Consider the following 19,835-nt stretch of genomic DNA (forward strand, 5'->3'; position numbering starts at 1 on the left):
GAAGAGGAGAAAGATGACCAAAGAACATGTGAAAAGATGTTCAGCACTTCATACTCATCAGAAATGTGAAGCCTCAAAAGTATGATAATACCACATTTGCAAGGATGTAGAGAAACAGAGCTCTTGCATCTTGTTATGAAAATGTTATTTGGTATAGCCACTTGAGAGACCAAGTTGGGAATGTCTGCTATAGCTGAAGATGAATTCACGTTGCATTCCAGGGTTTCCACTCTTAAGTTCATACACAAGAAAAACTTACATATACACAAGGAGTCATGAACAGGTATGTTCATTCAAAGCATTGGTTGCAATAAAATTTGGAAACAACATAAATAGCAACAAAAATAAGCTAAATAACAGGAGCATAAATAAATAAATTGTACTCATACAACAAAATGTTATTCAGTGGTTAAAAATGAATAAACTAGACTATGGATTAGTACAGATAACTCAAGAAGATAAACTGAGAGAAAGAGCAGGTTGCTGAAGGATACATACTACATGATCCCATTTATGTAAACTTTGTGAACAAGCAAAATAATGCTATATTTATATATTTACATCTTTAGTAAAATATACATACATAGAAATGACAAATGACAAATTTAAGATAATGGTTTTCAGAAGCTTTGAAAAATCTAAGAATTTAACCCACTTGCCTCAGTTTCATCAATACTGATAGAAGACACAGACTTCTGGGTTGGAGACAAAGGGCTTTATTATTCTTGTCTCAGTGAACAGCGTGAAANTTAGATTTTCTAGTAGCTACATTAAAAAAGTCAAACAGGTGAAGTGAATTTTATTAATATATTTATGTAACCTAATATATTGAGTATATAATACATAATCAATAAAAATATGAATGCTACATTTTATGTTGCTGCTTTCATACTGTCTCCAAAATCTGGTGTATATTCTACACTTACGGAACATCTCATCTGTGACTAGCCCATATTCCAAGTGCTCCATAGCCATGTGTGATAGTGTTTGGAAGTAGGGACTTTGGAAGGTAATCAGATCTCAAGGTTGGAGCACTTACGATGAGATTAGTGCCCATATAGGAAGAGACAGCAGAGAGCTTGCTACTCTCCCTGCATTCTGGGCCATGTGAAGACACAAATAGAAGGCACTGTTTACAAGTCAGGAGGTCGGCTCTCACCGGACACCAAATATACTGACATGTTAACCTTGGACTTCCCAGCCTTTCTTATATTTCTTTATAAATAAATAAAGAAATATTTATTTTTTAGCACTCAGACTAGGGTATTCTGTTATAACGTCCTGAACTGAGTGAGACAGCAACCAATCACCCAGAAACTGTGCTAATGAGATGACTCTGTCCTCAGAAACAAGCACCAGTCCAGTTCAGTAAGGGGATGTGTGAGGATAGCAGAGGTGGCTTCTCTGCCTCCATACAGAGAACACAGGGAATGTCCATAAGGGACCAGAACTGAAGCTCTCACATCAAAGTCTTTCATTCTTCCTCTTAACGAGTAATGTATGTAGGTGGAAGTTACCACTGCAATGTCCTGGTATGTATTTCATTGTTCATGAGACCTGGATAGGCTTTTTGAATCCAGATCCACGAGGCTGGTATAACTGGTTCAAGATATACAACTACTGGTTGATATTAATAAAGCCAAGGATTGTTCCTTGGGTATAGAAAAGTATAAGCCATTAAAAGATAAATGCCTCAGTTTAATTAACAAACAAACAAATAAACAGACTGATTTGCAGGGAAACATTTCACATTTAAAAATCTATGGCAAAATATGAATTCTGTTATTGAAAGCCTCAGAGAAGATATGTTATTGCACAGGGGATAGATTTTTATTTAAGGGCTCTTTATCACCATCTAGCTCAAATGTAAACCTTTGATTGTTGCTGCCACCTCTCTCTACAAGAGGATTCTCATTTCTAGTAAACCTGCTTTTGTGCCCTCTGTCCTAGTCAAACATATCCTCGGTAACTTTCCCAGCAAGGTGATTTCCTTCTAGTTATGCTCCAGCCCTGTGGCTTTAGAACACCCTGTGAGCCACAGTGAAACCCTGCTCCCCTTAAAAGAGTCTCCAGACACTTCCCCTCCAGGGACATGAAATGAACCATGGCCTTGCCTACCTGAATCTTCAATTGTTATTTTCATTATTCTTCTTTAAACCAGCCACTCCATTCTTTCAGTGATATGTTCATTTGTTTTTTAATGGCAACTTCATATTTACATTTGTCCCTGCCTGGAAGGCATGTGAGACTTTTCCTGGTGCTGAGCTCAGCTAATTAGCGTGACACATGCTTGGCTAAATAGTTCTCCAGGACAGTGTTTGGTATGGGAGATGCAGCAGCTGACAGGAAAGATTAGGAGGGAAGGCCCCCATTGCAGCTTCCTCTCTTCACCAAAGCCTAAATTTAGAATAGCTTTTCTTCTCCAAGCTTAAGGAAAAATAATGGCAAACATAACAATGGCTTGAAGAGAAAAGGAAAAAAGAGAAAAACTCAAAAAATTAGAGGTTTTTTTTTTCCAAACCAAATTCTTTGTTGCACTGAAGAGGGGTAGGTGGGAAATGACCTGTGCAGAGGAGGGAGCTCTGACCAAGACTTGCTCAGGTGAAAGTAAAAAGGTCATGGGCAAACTTTTGCTCTTGGATTCATAGATCTTTAGCAGAGTCCTATACTGACTTTGGAATTAGTGATGGAGGCAAAACTGCTTGACATGAGACAGTAACAAAAATATAGAGCCTGGGAGGCTAGCATTGGGGGTGGTGGTGGCAAAAAGATGGTGACAAGCCAAGGCCCCCCAAATAGTGCCACCATCTTGAAATATCCCCGGTTGGGGATAGCTGATAAATTGTTATGACAGTGTTGCTTAGATTTCTGATTTAATCTATCACTTACACTGTGGTGTTCCACAGTTTCCTTATGTTATTCGAAACCTTCAGTAAAATTCTGCTTCATCCAACAGAATCATTTTCATGATATTGGAAGGAGGGGCTGCTGGTATTTAACATGGGCAAATGGGACAAGAAGAAAGGAGGCCATTAATCGAAACAGAGTAATAGTTTGGATGGAAAGACCAGAAAAAATACCGTTTCTGGAGAAATCAACAGAAACACTGGCTGGAGGGAAAGGAGGGTAAATTCCTAAAGTAAGTAACTGTCTTATTTGCATATTAAAGAGAGCTCTCAGAAAGCTATAAAGTTTGAGAATATCTGGTTCATATTATTCTATACTGGCATTAAAATAATTAAAATACTTGAGTTATCTGCCAGCACCCAACTGTATTTCTCAGACTAGTAAAATTTTAGGAACTGCTGGGTGACCAACTTTTTATTATATTATGCAAAGATATTTTAAGTACTAATTATCACCTTTAGTTTCATAAACTAAAGGGCATTTTAACACACATACAAGCAAAAATGGAAAGGGCATAATCAGAACAATTTAAAAAAATTTTATTTTTCATAAATTTTTTTCATGATTTGTTTTTATCTGAAATTATCTCATACTTTCAACTTATTAAAACAGTATATAGTTTATTTTATTAAGCTTCAGATTAAACATTCATTAAATATTTCTTCACTAATTCATTGTTTTTTTCAAAACTATTAGTAAACCTCTTCTGTGCCAAGCACTGTGCTAAGTACTGGGGTACAGAGATGGACAAGACTTTGCCCTTGTCCTCAATATCTCACGGTTTTCTAAGGAAAGTGGGGCAAGTGACTCGAACTGCAAATAGTGCAACCTTTGCTGTACTGTAGTGGAGGAACTCACCGAATATTAAGGGCAACAACAATTGAAAAGCAGTCAATCTATCTCTAAGCAAGTGTAAAGAAACCCTAAAGCCTGACATGAGGACTTACTTTCCATTTGAGTTTGAAGCTCATTGGAATTTCCTTACTAATGATTTAAGCGGGAAGCTGACAGTACACCCCAGAAATGATGGGAGTTTTTCAGACGTATATTTGTTCTGAGCCAATCACAGGTCTAGGAACACACCTCATGTGTAATATGTCAGCTGGTCCATACTGCACACTGGACAGGGAGAGGTAAGTCACTTACAAGGGGTTTGGAGAATAAAAACTGCCGCCTCCCACTTGTCTACAATGGAATGGCTTTGCACACAGCCACTCTGCTTGTTTCAGGACACACAACATGAAGGTCAGCAGAGGACAGGACAGGGTGAGAAGGCTGTGCTGCCATGGTGACAGTACCTTAGGATTTCATGCCAGACTGGAGATGGAGCACTTGCTCAATACACACAGTTGGGAGATGTCTGGGAGGGTGATAGGTACATTGGTCCTTCCAGCTCAATACTACCTGAAGTTACCAGGTTTCTGAGTTCTAATCCTAAGTGCGAGTTAGAGAGGGAGGCATACCATGGTATCTCAATCATCAGTTTTGGACTTTCCCAGGGAGTAGGAAATGCAGGCATAGTAGGGGATAGACATACATCTTTATGTGGTAAGAAGTTCCAGAGACAGGTACAATGAGGAGTATTCTCTTTTCCCTATGCCTCAGAGAGTATCACATTAAAGGGAAAAAGCTAACTGTATGCATTTTCTTACATTATATAAGAATGTATGTGTCACAGGGATAATTGCTGGAACAGTCATGTCCACCCCTTGACTCACTGCAATTCTTGTCAGAAATAGTCTAGAACTTTCACACAATTATCCATCCTTATTTAAAATAAAAATCTCAATAGATCAGGGGATGGGTGGAGTTCCAATATATTTGGCCGGGTCTTCTGGCTTCTCTGAAGCACATAACGTGTGACAATGGTACAGAAACACAGGAAGTGACTACTGACTACACAGAGGTTCTGCAGCTTGCGTCCATTCCCATTTTAGATTCTGAGCAGCTCTCCCTCCTTACGCGCTATGAAATAGAAGGGTCTGGCTGAATCATCCACATGAAATGAGGTTCCTTCTCCGCAGGGGACTGGGAACACAGTTGCGGTCCTTTACCTTCGCGATCCTAGAAACGGTGACTTTCCTTGAGAAAGGCCCAGCAGGGGGCCAGGACCGCAGACCGTGCGGGGAACCAGAGCCTTGGAAAGACCAGAAATGCCAGCCACCAAGCCAGGGGAGACGCGAAATTAAGTGGAGTTGTCCCCGAGGGCGCTTACGAAGGATGCGGCAGCTCAGGCTGGGCAGTGATGGCTTTGAAGGAGAAAGGGAACGAGGGTCCCCTGGTCTCTGAGGGCTCCCTAGATCGATTCCCAAGGGACCCAAAGCGGCGACGGGGGTTCTGAGATCTGGCAAGTTCCTGGGAGTCGAGCAAGGGGAGCGAGTGTCTTACCTGGCCCGGCAGGCTGGTGTAGTTGAAGGAGTAGATGTTCTCGGCGCTGAGACTCACCACCCCGCTGTAGACTCGGTCGAAATCGGCTCCCCTGGCGGGGTCGCGGGGGTCTCCGCGCCGCGCGAGAGGTTGCGCGGGGCGCTCGGGTGCCACCGCCCTCAGGAGCCAGGGCAGCGCGCAGAGCAGCACTAGCTGCGGGCACCCCCGCATGGTGGGCGCTGCGCCCGGCAGCGAAGCAGAGCGCCCTGGAGAGAGAGCGAGCGCAGGGCTGGTTCTTCCTAAGCCCCCTGCGGGGCCCGGGCGCCGGCTGCAGTGCAGCGCGGGCGATTCCTGGCAAGCCCCGCCGGCGAGTGCTGGCAACTCACTGGCGAAGGGGGATCAAATACTGAGGCAGCAGCCGGGGGTCTCCACGGGAGGTCACAGGTTGGGGGTAGGAGGAGCGAGGGATACCGGGGCCGGGGGCTGCGGCTTTGCTCTCCGGCTTCTATGTCCGTTTCCTTTCCCTCTTTCTCATTTCTGAGAACCCCCGACTCACCTAGCCAGAATTTCAGCTGATCGCTTCCCCCTCAACCTTTAAAAAAAATAGAAAATAGAAAATAAAAATAAAAAGGCATTGGAAACATTAAAAAGAAATTGTCTTGAAGAGTCAACCTGACCAGTCATTGAACAGGAAATCCAATCCGTTTCAAATAAATGTGCACCCTGGCTGCAGGCGAAGAAATAGAAAGCAACAGAGCCTGTCCCCAAAGAGGGTGTACGTACGAGTTCGCTTTCTCTGTCGGCTACCTGCAGGGAACTCCTGCCGGTCTGAATGATGGTTATTACCTCTCAATTCTCCTTTCTCTAATAATAGAACCCCTTCTCAGACACCTGTTTTATTTCCTTATCACCTCCTGTTCTCCAAGGAGGGCTCACGTCATCGCTCACTCTCTCCCTTGCCATACGTGCATGTAAATATGTACAGTCATTTAAAAAAAAAAGAGAGATAGATATGGTTAAGAGGACAATTTTGAACACTGCCTGAAGTCTGGTCCCGGAAGTCGTCAAAGGCTACTCAGACATTTCTTTCCGCCCAATCTCTTGCCTACTTTTACACTCTGTAATGACTTCTCAGATTCTGGGAGAGCCCCTAGGATTCTGTATTGGTTTTCCAAAGAGAGAGACACAGTCCGTCTTTAAAAGGAAATACTCTTCTGGCAAAAATTAGGGGATTTGATTTAAACAGTTAAAGAGCCAAATAAAGGGTGAGGTGAGAAGCGGATTCGTAGGAAGTTGTTGGAGAACAAACATCAAGCAATCACATTCAGGTGCAGAAGAGGACTCACTGTATTATTTCAACGCCAAGTTATTTGTAAACTAGAAAAGCCTATAATTGCGTTCAACCTGCAGGAACAAGGAAAAAGAAGCCACATAGAAGAAACAGGTCTTGTTCAAACAGTTAAGATTACAGATTAAAATCCTAGCATTTACGATTAAAGGGAGGGTTTTTTTTTAAACCTCATTGAATTCCTACAATTTATTAAAACTCCAAAAATGAGTGTAATATATTTGGTATAAAGTCTTATACCTGCACAATCAGAAAACAACGCTGTTGGAAGGTTGAGTTAGATGACTTTTATTAGGAAAATTTTCACTTTTTAAAAAATGTTCTTGAGAACGTATGGCATAAGGGACAAACATGCTACTTCAAGGGAGTCTGGTGGTAAAGTCTAAAGTAAAGCTCATTGTTTTTAAGAAACATAATATCATCGTTTCATCCAAAATTTGAATGCCTTTAAACTGCTGTATTTAAAATGTCTATGCCTCTTGATAGAATTTAGCAAAATCTCATAAACTTGCAGTTTAGGAAGCCCTTTGAGGTCAGCTGGGCCAGCCAGGGCAAGCACTCTCTGGAGTTGTAGAATCATGGAGTCCTACTCAATACTAGGAGAGGTGAGGCACTGGCTCTTTCACAAGGCAACCCCTTCTTTTGGGGACAAGTGTCTCGTTATTAGGAAGACATTTCACATTCTAACTGAAATTTGCCTCTCTTCCACTCACTAGCGTGAGTTCTACCCTCTGGAGCCACAGGAATAAACCTAATCCTTCTTCCGCATGACAGCCTTGTAGGTATTTGAAGAGAGCTGTGACCCTTTATTCAAGGCTTTATCCTACCTTGAAGCCATGAAATTAAAAACAATTGGAATAGATCCTTTATCATAGCACAGAACCCAAAATATGTATTTTTAAAGCTATTAGAGATGATATCTATATGAGACCATTTGAGTGCTATTACAAATTACTCTGTCACATGATCTAATCCTAATTCTAGCCCAAATTCATTGAATGACTTAAGGTAATTCGCCTCCCAGGATCACAAGATTGCTGTAAGGATGAAATAGGGGACAAGAGTATTTGAAAGTTTAAAATGTTAGATGACCAAATATTGTTACTGTAGGACTCCTAGTTCAATAGCTAGAGACTAAAATCTGACCCATCAGCCAGGTGTTAAAAATATCTACAATGTTAAGCTTCTACTGTGAGAGACTGAATATACAAAGAGACAATGGCCAGGCCATACATGACAAAAGATCTCTGACCCACAACCTCTGCAGCAACCAGTCCAGGAAGCCAAACCACAGCCTCCACAGCAAATGGCCCAGAAGAGTTAGGACTCGGGCAAACTACCAACTTGCCCAATTTTTGCCCCAACTTCCAAATCACGATCAATCAGAGAAAGCCAAATATGTTTCCCATAAAATGCCTTGCTTCAAGTTAGCCTGCCTCCTGTTTCCCCATGTCACCAAGATCTAATCACAGCATTTCTGAAACCTTTCCTGTTTTTTTCACTATAAAACTTTCCCACTCCTCTCCCTGCCTTTGACTCTCTGCCAAACACAAGTGATGGTGGCTTGCTATATAGCAAGCTCTGAATCAATAACCTCTGCTTGTTTTCATTTGGGTAGTATTTATTTCTCTAGTTTTCCTGAAATTTCCAGAGAGATACTGCCTGCACTGCCCATCACCAAAGGCCTCAGCCTTCGATGAGGTGCCTTGTGCCCAGTGCCTGCTGTGTGGGGTATTTGTTGCGTGGTAAGTTAACACTGGGTCTGAACTCTGCTCTTTGCTCTTGAGTTCTTTTGCTATCTAGTCTCAGTTTGAAAGCCACATTTTGTTACTGGTTCCCATTTGTTTGACATTTTTAGTGGAGTCAGGCCATTCCTTTTCATCTCTTTTGCTCTCTTTTCTGCTTCTGTTATGTTGTCTCAAAGTGTTGTTTGTCACAGAGTAGAACACAGGCAGAGGCGGTTCTCACCGGACCAGCATTCTTTTGGATACATTTTGCTTTGGGTCCCCGATAAAACCAGATAGAGTTATCCTTGTTTCTTGCTTTTTCACCCTGAGAGTTTGGCTTTGATTCAGAGAGCTTTTTCTCTGGTTTTTCATCTGCCTGGAGGTGTAAGTTGTTGGGTCTACATTTGGAAGCAGCTACTATCAAATTGGGGACTCAAGACTCAAAGCGCACAAGCGTCCCTTCCAACTAACTTGCCAGCTCTTATGGGGCTGGGTAAATCGAATTCCTTTTTTCCTCCTGTAAAAGCTCCTGCTTCCTTTATGTCCACTCATTACAAATCTAATTCTTACACATATGTTTCAAATCGCATAACCTAACCAAGGATGATCTGGGCCTTCAATGGCCACTCTGTGGGACACTGGATTTGAATAAAATTTTTCATTTGCGAGACTCCTTTAAAAAGAAAGAGGGTACATTTTTCAGACCCAGTGGGCAGCATTTTTTAGGTTGGTTTGCAGAGGACTTCAAATTAAATTCTGTTCAAGCTGCCAAGAGCTGCTGTGAGCGGCTGTCCAGTGGCCGGTGACCGATCTGCCTCAGCCGGGAAGAGCGCAATGATAATACCAACATGGGCCAGTGAAGCGACGTCCTCCACAACTAGACTGAAGAACAAAAACAGCAACTTGTCTGTTCCCCTTCCCGGACTCCCCAACGCTGTTCCCCTCCCCCTATTCCCCAATAAGATCTTAAAAATAAAATAAAATAAAATAAATTCTGTTCAAAATCGCTTCACTAAAATATTTATTGGTCAAAGCTAATGAGCAATTTGGCAAAGTTAAACAACAATCTGGATTCATTTCCATAGTAAGTCCCCCCACTCCTGTCCTCCAGTTGTCTCCCTGTAGCCATTCCTTCCTCTTCCCCCTTATCCTTCTGATCACTCTCTTTCTGCATCCCCTCCTTCCTCTTCCCCTTGTCCAGACCTCCAACCCTTTCCCAACAACTCTCCTAAAACCCCCAAATGCCGGTTGCCTCTAAGGATCCATCCCTCGCATGAGCTAGGTATATAGGCAACTGTAGAATTTAAACCTTGGACCTGCGATAAAATAATACATATAATGAAAGATTTCTTTAAACCCAAGAAAGACCTGCAAATATTCATAGAAGATTTTGGAATTCTTTAGGTGAGTTACTTGACCTATATCAGCTTGTATGCGTGTTGATCAGAACTTCAGATGCTAAGTTCTGGGTGACAAAAGCTGATTAGACTGACCTGGAGAGTGACCTATAAGATCCCTCTTTCCACAAAAAACCTCAGAGAAAAAAAAAAAAAGACTAGAGAAATAGGTCAAAGTCTCCTAAAAGCCACACCTGAAATGTTTCTAATAAAAGTTAATTGAACTACAATTCAATTATGCAAACAAGAAGATGAAACTATAGGAGATTTGGGGATAAAATAAAAATACCTTTCAACAACATTAATATTCTACATTAAGCTCTGCCATCTTTGTCAACCTCTTTCTTGGAGTAAACATAGCACTTAAGTGGTAGGTATTTCAAATAACTCACAGATTTCCCCCCCATATCCCAGCCTTTAACTATATCCTTTGGTCTCTTGGCTGAAAAACATTCCTTCATGCTCTGCAATACTACCCCCCTACCAATTTATTAGGGAGAGATATACTTTGCAAATGGAACTGTAATGTTAAGTGTACATCAGAGGAACTGTTTCTTGAGGTTTCAGAGAAGTCATCTACAGTCTTCATAATCGAGTTGTGTCTGCTCTATACAAACACTTCCTTCTCCTCTGTACTTCATATATACTCCAGATTAAGATGTTAGCACTGTACCCGACTCTCTGGAGGTTAAAATTCCCATTGGCACAGAAAAAACAATTGGAATGGAATCTATTAAAGTTCAGGTAGATGCTACCAAACTGTTCGCCAAACTTCCCCAAAACCAGAAGCCGGAGCAACGAAAATCTTCAAATCTATAGCTGAGGGCCTCATATTCCAAGGCCTTTTTATAACCTGCACTAACCCTTGCAACATTTCTGTCCTGCCAGTAAAGAAACCAAATGGACAAGGTATTAATTTATTCAAGATCTCAGGGATACCAATAAAATCATTATTCTTCCCTTCCTATTAGTATCTAATGCTAAATACTATCCTGTCCATCAGTTCTTCCCCCAACCACCTGCTTCACTGTAGTGGATTATTACTTTGCCTTTCTCAGTGAGTCCCTATACCAGGACAGTCAACATCTTTTTTGCCTCATCTGAGAGGTCAAAACTATATACATGGGTAGCTAGGCCCAAAGGGTTCGCTGATGCCCCCTCCTTTTTTTTCTAGGTCCTTAATCAGGAATTAAAAGATCCAAATTTCCCTTGTGATTCAGCTTTGATGTAAGAAATAGGTGAGTCCTACTTTGTTAAGAGAAACCCATAAAAAAGGATCCCAATTACTTGCTTTCAGTCTTAGCAGAAAAGGGGCATACAATTTCATAAAATATAAGTCACAATTTTGCCATAATATAGTCCATAATTTAAGGCATGACCTATTTAAAGAGAGGAAAACATTCACAACAAGCTAGGGGCTATTCAAACTTATCCTAGACTCCTTGTGAAGCTACAATTGAGATGATGTCTAGGTCTAACTGCATAGTTCAGACAATGGGTGCAAATTTTTCTGAGATTGTGACACCTTTTTATGAAATGGCTAAGTCTTGAGGAAGAACCACTCTGTTTCAGGANTTTTCTTCCTGTGTAGAGTGAGTTAGGTATATCCATGACACTGAATTTCCTTCCTGCATTACCCTTCTATTGCAATTACTCTTATAATTGTGGTGTGATAAAACTCTAAGCTTTATGAGGGTGCAGTGTTCTACTTTCTTGCTGTATCTGGTGCTTGGCTCTTGGCATGTACTTTAAAAATATTTGTTGAAATAATATGTGGATGATGAAGTGAGTGAGCGAATAAATGAAAGGAAGATCAATTAGGAGAAATAATGAGATCCTGGACAAAGTGATAGAGATGAGAGTGGTATTTCAGGGAAAGAATAAATAGATTCTGGTATCTGATTGGCTATGAGACAAAGAAGGAAGAGACGGTGATGCTAAAGTTTTAAACTGGAGCAACTAGAAAGATGGTAATTCCAGCTGAATTCAGCAGACAGTTACTGAGCAAGCCAATTATATATCAAGAACTATAAGTTGGCAGGGAAGGGGACGTGAGTAATAAGCTGTATTTTGACTCTACAGTATTTGAGATATTTGGGAGATGTGTACAGAAGACAGTTGGAAATGAACATTTGGTGTTTTGAGGAAAGGTGTGAATCCTTGACTGGGACTCATTTCACAGTGTGTTTGCGTGCCCAGGGCATTCATAACTGCTCAGTTGAGTGGGTGAGATGAGTGGGGGAAGATGCGAACTCTCCCTTGGTGAAGATGTGAATTCCCCCTTGGTGATCTAGTATAAGTGAGCTGCACGAGAGCTGGCACTATATTAATTAGACTTGTTTACTATTGTATCCTAGTGTCCCTCCAGTGCCTGGCATGTGGTAGACCCTCAAAAAACAATTACAGGATGAAGAGAGAGGTGTCCAGTGGAAAGACAAGAGAACTGGGATAGAACTGGATAAAGATCCTTGATTATGTGGTATGCGATGTGAGGAGGGGCCGACAGAGCCTGCAAAGAAAAGGAGAAAATAATAGGAAACCAGGAGAAAGCATCATGGAAGCCACGGGAGGGGAGACTTCCAGCAGTGGGAGTCTGTAGACCTGGAAGGACCTGAGAAATAAGAAAAGACCTATAATTGGAGCAATTTGGAAGCTACTAGTAGTTTAAATTTTCTCCAAACAGGCCTAAATTTTCTAGGCTGTGCTAATTTTATTATTTGACTCCTTAGCACTGTAAACCATCAGAATGTCTCTACAGTGTCACATGTCACCATGTGAGCTATAGCTCCTTTATGATACCTGGTTTCTGTAAGAGGATCATCCTAGAGCAACCACAGCCAGCTTTGCTGGGCTAAATTGAAGTCGGAAAAAAATGGCAACAGTTGTCTACTGCCTTAGTCCATTTGGGCTGCTATAACAAAATACCAGAGACTGGGTAGCTTATAAACAACAGAAATTTATTTCTCACAGTTCTGGAGGCTGGGAAGTCCAAGAACACATTGCTAGCATGTTCATGTCCTGGTGAAGGCTCTCATCCTGGTTTATAGCTGGCACCTTTTTGCTGTCTCTCCATGTAGTGGAAGGGGCACGGATCTCTCTGGAGCCTCTTATAAGACACTAATCTCATTCATGAAGCCCCCTTCCAAAGGCCCCGGTTCTCAAAGGCCCCACCTCCTGATCCTGTCACCTTTGGAGGTTAGGATTCAACATATGAATTTTGGGAGAACACATTCAGACCACAGCATATACCTTCATTTAACCACTGTTTTTGTTTATTACATAAAATGGTTTCTTTGGATGTTGCATTCTCTTAAGTGAAAATTGATAACTTCATAGTCACACAAATAATACTCATGAATTTGATCAATTGTTTATATTAATTTCCATATCTCTTTGTGTAAGAAAAGCTCTTTTGTTTTGATGCATTGTATTTGCCATCAGAAGTTCCCATTAGTGTACAAAAAAATACTGATTTTTCTAAATTTTTGATATTATATTGACAGCTTCACCAATAAAAGAAATGAGTAGATGGGCCTTTTGACTGCTCATAAGCTTTTACATACTTCATATTCATGGTTGGTCAGGATTGAGGCTGGTGGGATGTCAACCTTTAAATAAGTATAATATTTTCAATAATATAACTTGAAATGAACTTTATTTATAACATGGGCTCATTGCGGAAAGCTTGGAAAATATAGAACTAACCAGAGATAACTCAGTACTAGCCATGTTTTCTAGAAGGTGCATTATAATGAGTCAGTCAGACCTGGTTTTGAGTGTCAGCTCCCAGCACTGTTCATTATTATTTGTGTGACTTTGAGCAATATACTTAATCTCTCTATGCCCCATTTTTCTCATTTGGGAAAGAGGGTTAATAAGATATTAATAGTTGTTGATGACATCATCATTAATCCTTAAACAATTGAATATTTACTAAGCAAGGGTTCTAAGCACCTTATATATTTAATTAGTTCCATTTTATAGTTATTGGCAAAGTCAGGATGTGAGCCCAGATTGTCTGGTTTCAGACTCTTCTCTTAACCACTGTGCTGTATTGTCTCTGAAAAAAGTACGTGCTTCATAAGGTTGTGGGATTAAATGTGAGGCTCTTAGCACAGTTAGGTACTTAGTAATAATGTATGAATATTAACATCATTGAGAATATACTATACATGCAGTCCTGTATTCAACTTTTTATACTTAAATTTTTGTGTAGTTTCTTGTCATTAATATCATTTTAATATAATTTTAATGAACTTATAATTCATCAAATACATTTACTGACATTTTATGATTCTCTTGTTTCTGCAGTGTAAAGAAAGATCTAAGTGGTTAAAGAGTAAAATCATTAGAAACCTTTTTTTGAGTAACAGTTACATTTTTCCCATATCTTTTTAATAACAGCTTTATTGATGAATAATTCACATACCATAAGATTTACCCCCTAAAGTGCACAATTCAGAGGTTTTTAATATACAGTGTTCACCCCCTTATTTATGGTTTCACTTGTTTTTTTTTTTGATATTTTATTGGGGAATTGGGGGAGGGAACAGCATTGGGGAACTGGGGAAGGGGAACAGCTAAGTTGTTGTCCTTTTGTTCTTCAGTCTAGTTGTGGAGGACGTCGCTTCACTGGCCCATGTTGGTATTATCATGGCGCTTTTCCTGGCTGAGGCAGTCACTCGCCGGCCACTGGACAGTGGCTTACGGCAGCTTACAATGGCTCACGGCAACTCACGGCAGCTCTCGCTGGCTGCCGGCCGCTCATGGTAGCTCTTGACAGCCCACTGCAGCCTATGCCATTGCCGGCCACTCACGGCAGCCTAGCTCCAGGTCGAGCTGTTGTTCACATTCTTCACTGTGGAGGGCGCAGCTTACTGGCGCATGTGGGAATCGAACCGGCAGCCTTGTTCAGAGCTCGTGCTCTTACCAACTGAACCACTTGGCCAGCCCTGGTTTTGCTTTTTGGGTTTCAGTTAACCCATGGTCAACTACAATCTGAAAATATTAAATGGAAAAATACAGATATTTTGAAAGAGAGAGAGATCACCTTTACGTAATGTTTATTACAGTATGTTGTCATAATTGTTCTATTATTAGTTATTTTTGTTAGTCTCTTACTGTGCCTAANTGCATAGTTCAGACAATGGGTGCAAATTTTTCTGAGATTGTGACACCTTTTTATGAAATGGCTAAGTCTTGAGGAAGAACCACTCTGTTTCAGGAGCCCAAGGATTAAACAAGCCTTCTATGATCAGCAGAAGGCTGTTCAACAGCCTGCTTCCATAGACATCCCCAACAACCAAAAACCCTTTTGCCTATTTGTGCATCAATGTTCTGGACAAACCTTGAGTTTTAACTCAATTTTGTGGGAACCATAAAAAAGCCATCACTTACCATAGCCTCCCCTTCCACCCAGTTGCAAAGGTTGGGACCCCTAATTTTAGGGCAGTGCTGCCACTGCAAACCTCGTTGATTGCTTTCGCTGAATTCGTTCTAGTCTCCCTGCCTGACCTTATGGCTCCTCATTCAGTACAGACTTTACCACTGACTGAAAACACACAGCACTTTGTCAGTCGACTAACCTCTTATGAATTTTTATTGCTCACTTCCTCTCACATTACTATTAATTGGTGCAACACCCTGAACCCTGCCACTCTCCTGCCCTTATCAGAGAAGAGGAGCCTCACAATTGTCTTACTTCAGTTAGGGAACTTCCTGTACTTTGCCCAGCTTTCTTAGAGACTCCCACTGAGATCCTGACCTAATTAATGTTTGTTGATGGATCATACTTCAAAATGGAAACTGGAGATTATCAGGCTATCTCTAATGTTATCACTCATCTAAACTCCACTTTAAAAAATAGTCCTCTACCTGAGGTAAAATTAGTGCAGATGGCAGAATTTATCACACTTCATAGAGCTTGTCAACTAGCCAAAGGCCAGAGAGGAAACTTGCATACAGATAGCAAATATGCTCGGGAGTAGTAGTACATGATGCTTTGGAAACAAAAAGGTTTTATCACCATCAAAAGTGGACAACAAGTTAAAGAATTTTTAGATGCACTTCTAGTTCCCAGTGAGATGGCTATTAGAAAGATTGAGGCCTATGCTAACAGAGATAATATGGAAGTTAAAGGAAATGGTTTAGCAGATCATTTTGCCAAACAAGCAGCCTTAACCAAGGTTATGACACTAACTAACCCCCAAAAGGATAAATCTCTGGGCTGAATCAAAGAGGCTATTATCAAATATCTGCATTTAGTCCCTGGTTTGGAAAAGGAAGAATGAAAAAAATTTACTCAGGTAATCCTTGGCAGTCTCAAGATGGCCATTTGGTGGCACCAGACGATTTCAAGCAGATATTAGCTGAATTTCTCCATGAAGCTACTTGTCCTGACAAAGTGCTTACTCTCTTAAATCACCTTTGGTGGGGGAACTTGAAAAAGACAGTGGAGGTTATTTGGTGGTCATGTGTTACCTGTGAATAACACAACCCTGAGAAAACTGTAAAGTTGAGGCATGGCCAGGAGCCAAAGCTTCAAGGACCCTTTGGACACCTTCAAGTGGATTTTATCCAGCTCCCGCTCTCCATGGGATTTGTTTATTTTCAGGATGGATTGAAGCATTTCCTTGCTGAAAATCCCTTGCTGTCTCTAAAAAGCTGCTTGATTTTGTGTTTCTAACCTGGAGTATACCGATTTTTACATCCAGTGACCAAGGCACACAATTTATAGGAACCACTATAAAAAAACTTTGTGAAACATTACCCATTCTCAAAAACTATACTGCCCTTACCACCCACACACTTCTAGAAAGATCAAAAGAACCAATGGCATCCTTAAATTAAAATTAGCAAAACTTTCAGAAATCCTTGAGTTCCCTTGACAAAAGAAAGGTACTCAGGCTAACTTGTATGGCCATATGATCCATTCGCTCAGGGATACATCTGTTGTATCTTTATGAACTCAACAAGAAGGCCCATACACATAGACGTTTTTACCCCTGGCATTAGACTCTTCCCTGCTGCATGCAAAAAAGGGATGGTACTACGCCCAGTTCTATCATGCACAAGTTAAGGCCAGCTCCCCACAATACTTCTTAAATAGGCTCTTCATGATCATCAACCAAGAAATGTCATCTCTTGGAAGAGACATTGAAAAAAAAATGCTCTGGAACTTCATTGGAAAGGACCTTATCAGGTACATTTAACAAGAAATACCTTAGTGAAACTTTAGCAAGTCAATCCTTGATTTCACATTTCACAACTGAAGAAGCAACTAATAATTCTCTACAACTGGAAGGCTACTCCAATGGGGGACTAAAATCTGAGGATTCTCAGCGATCTTCTAGAAGCAGCCTATCTTTGGAAATAACCAGTTGACCTAAGACCTTTGGAATAAGCACATGGCTTCAGATAATAGACAGCTTCCACCTAAGACATTGGACTAAGTCCCCTAATTCCTGTTTTTTTTTTTAAAGATTTTTATTGGGGAATTGGGGGAAGGGGAACAGACAAGTTGCTATCCTTTTGTTCTTCAGTCTAGTTATGGAGGATGTTGCTTCACTGGCCCAAATTGGCACCATCTTTGGGCTCTTCTGGTGAGGCAGATCAGTCGCCGGCTTCTGGACAGCCACTCACAGCGGCTGCTGGCCGCTCACGCTGGCTGCTGGCCACACACGGTAGCCCATGGCAACCCACCTGCCGTCGCCGGCGACTAATGGCAGCCCAGCTCCAGGTTGAGCTGCCGTTCAGCATCTTAGCTGTAGAGGGCAGTGTCACTGGCCCTCATATGTGGGATCTGAACCGGGGCTCTCTGGCGTCCCTCCTGTTTTGTTTTTGACCCACTTATTGATAGTTATTCTCCTTCTCATTTATAGACCACAGGCATTTTCTACCCATATTGGCCCCTTTGCTCTTTCCCCTCCTTTCTGTTATAATTGTTAGATCAGAACATACTCATTCTGACACCATTCATAGGTTATCCCAAATAGTAGCCTCCACCCTCAGTCTTACTGACTTTTGGATATTCCATTTATCTTCAGACCCTTAATATAAAAAAACCTCTAGACTATTCCAGTCTCATCAAATGAAATCATAGGGAATTATATAGCCAATAGTAGTTCCACTTTCACCTATGTGGACAAATGACCTTAAACACATTAACCTATGATTTTGCTAGTTTTCCTTCTACCAGGAAAAGAACAATTATTACAATCTATTCATCAGACCCCAGGTATTTCTAAATTTGAATTCAACAACAAATTGAATTCAACAGTTTGTAGGGTGATGGGCCAAATACTTTGCCACCTGGAAGAGACTAATAGAGATTCAAATGTGTAAAGCCGTGGCTCTGACTCCATGTTGTGATCAACACCCTTTTTCATGGATCTCCATGTGTCCCTACAGGTTACTGCTTCCTCTTTAGCCAGGACACATGGTCTTGTCTGCCTCAGACTAACAGCTTATGCACTTCAGTAATAGTATTATAAGCCTTGTTTATACACAGAGACTCTGATTCTATAGACCACCACGGATGGAAATTGTGATTCAGATATAAGCTCCAAAAGGAGGCCACCCTTGATTGTTCAGGTACTTTACCTGGAGGAATTACTGACTCTGTTTATCCTAACAATCAGAGCAGCCTTCCCAATGCTGAACATTACACACATAGAAAAGTCTGTCAGAAATTTATTAACTCTGGCAGAATTTAATAATGATACCACCTCAGCTCTAGATGGAATACAGATCAGTCTTAACCCACTGCCATGGGCAGTGGTAGGCAATTGCATTACTCTTTGTTTCTTGTTTGCTAATCATAGTGGTGTCTGTGCCATTGTTAACACTTCTTGGATTAATGAAGCAGGCATCGTAGAATAAGTTATACATTATCTTAAGGAAAAGCTACTTAACTTTATAAATTTGATCCTCATGACCTACGGTGTTTATTCTCTTGGCCTGGGTTGGGCAATTGGAGTTCCTGGTTCTGAAGTATCTTATAGGGAATATTAATTGTTACCATTTTGGTTATAAAGGCCATGATGTTGGTCCATTGCATTCTATCTAGACCTTAAATGCTTCTGTGCATCTGTTTTCATGAGATGATTGTTATGATGGTGCAACAATAAAAAAGGTCAAGAAGATCTCACAATACAGTTGATTATAGAGACAACTGGATAGTCCCAGAAGGTGAAGATATGGATCTCTAGCCCTCCTCAAATGATGAAATTCTTGCAGGTGAGAGAATAACAACAACAAAAAAGTGGACTGAGAGACTGAATATTCAAACAGACAATGGCCACACCATATACAGCGATAGAACTTGACCTGCAATCTCTTCTGCAGTCAGTCCAGGAAGCCAAACCATATCAACATAGAATGGTCATAATTTCATCATGACTGAAAGCTTCCCTATTTTTTTGTCCCTCACAACTGACCAGAGAGCCACATGATTTATATCCCAATTTAGATATTTTTACATTTGAAAAATCAGAAAATGTAAAAAGTATGGTTTGTCTCATACTAGTACTCAAGATGAATCATTCCAATATTTTAAAAAATCAATATCGTGAAAAAATATAAGATGTGGAGACAAAAACTACTGACATTGAGACTATTTATTCAAAGGTTGACATAGGAAGCATTTCAGCTACTATCACTTGCATTTAGTAAAGGCTCAAAATCAGGAGGAATATGGAAAGGTTTATAGTGAAATAAATGGATGACTTCAGAAGTACTCCAATTAGAAGTTGGATTGGGGAAGACAAAGGCAGGCTAAGTAGAAGCAGGACATATTATGGTTTGGGAAGCATATCTGACTCTTATTTGGACCATCCAGAGAAAGCTAAGTAAACAGCTTTCTTGAGGTTTAATTGACACATAACAAACACCACATATCTGAAACTTAAATATCTCCTGTGTTATATATACACACCATGAAACCATTACCTGTATATCCATCCTCTCTAAAGCTTCCTTCTTCCTTTAAATCTTTCTCCTACTTCCTCCCTACTTTCTTTCCATTCCCAAGCAACCATTGGTCTGTTTTTTGTCACGATATATATATATATATATATATATATATATATA

The 19,835-nt window shown here is 40.7% G+C and overlaps 1 protein-coding gene across 1 annotated transcript in view; it reads right to left on the reverse strand.

Moving 5' to 3' along the window:
• Window positions 1-6,166, reverse strand: part of SIDT1 (SID1 transmembrane family member 1) — an 86,521-nt gene extending 80,355 nt beyond the window's left edge. Inside the window, exon 1 of the mRNA XM_019652225.1 lies at window positions 5,123-6,166. Within this exon, the coding sequence (XP_019507770.1) occupies window positions 5,123-5,505 (383 nt within the window). The 5' untranslated portion in view covers window positions 5,506-6,166. The remainder of the gene's footprint in view (window positions 1-5,122) is intronic.
• Between the last annotated feature and the right edge of the window lie 13,669 nt (window positions 6,167-19,835).

This window comes from Hipposideros armiger, unplaced genomic scaffold (assembly GCF_001890085.2).
Source record: "Hipposideros armiger isolate ML-2016 unplaced genomic scaffold, ASM189008v1 scaffold_176, whole genome shotgun sequence".
Lineage (NCBI taxonomy): Eukaryota > Metazoa > Chordata > Mammalia > Chiroptera > Hipposideridae > Hipposideros > Hipposideros armiger.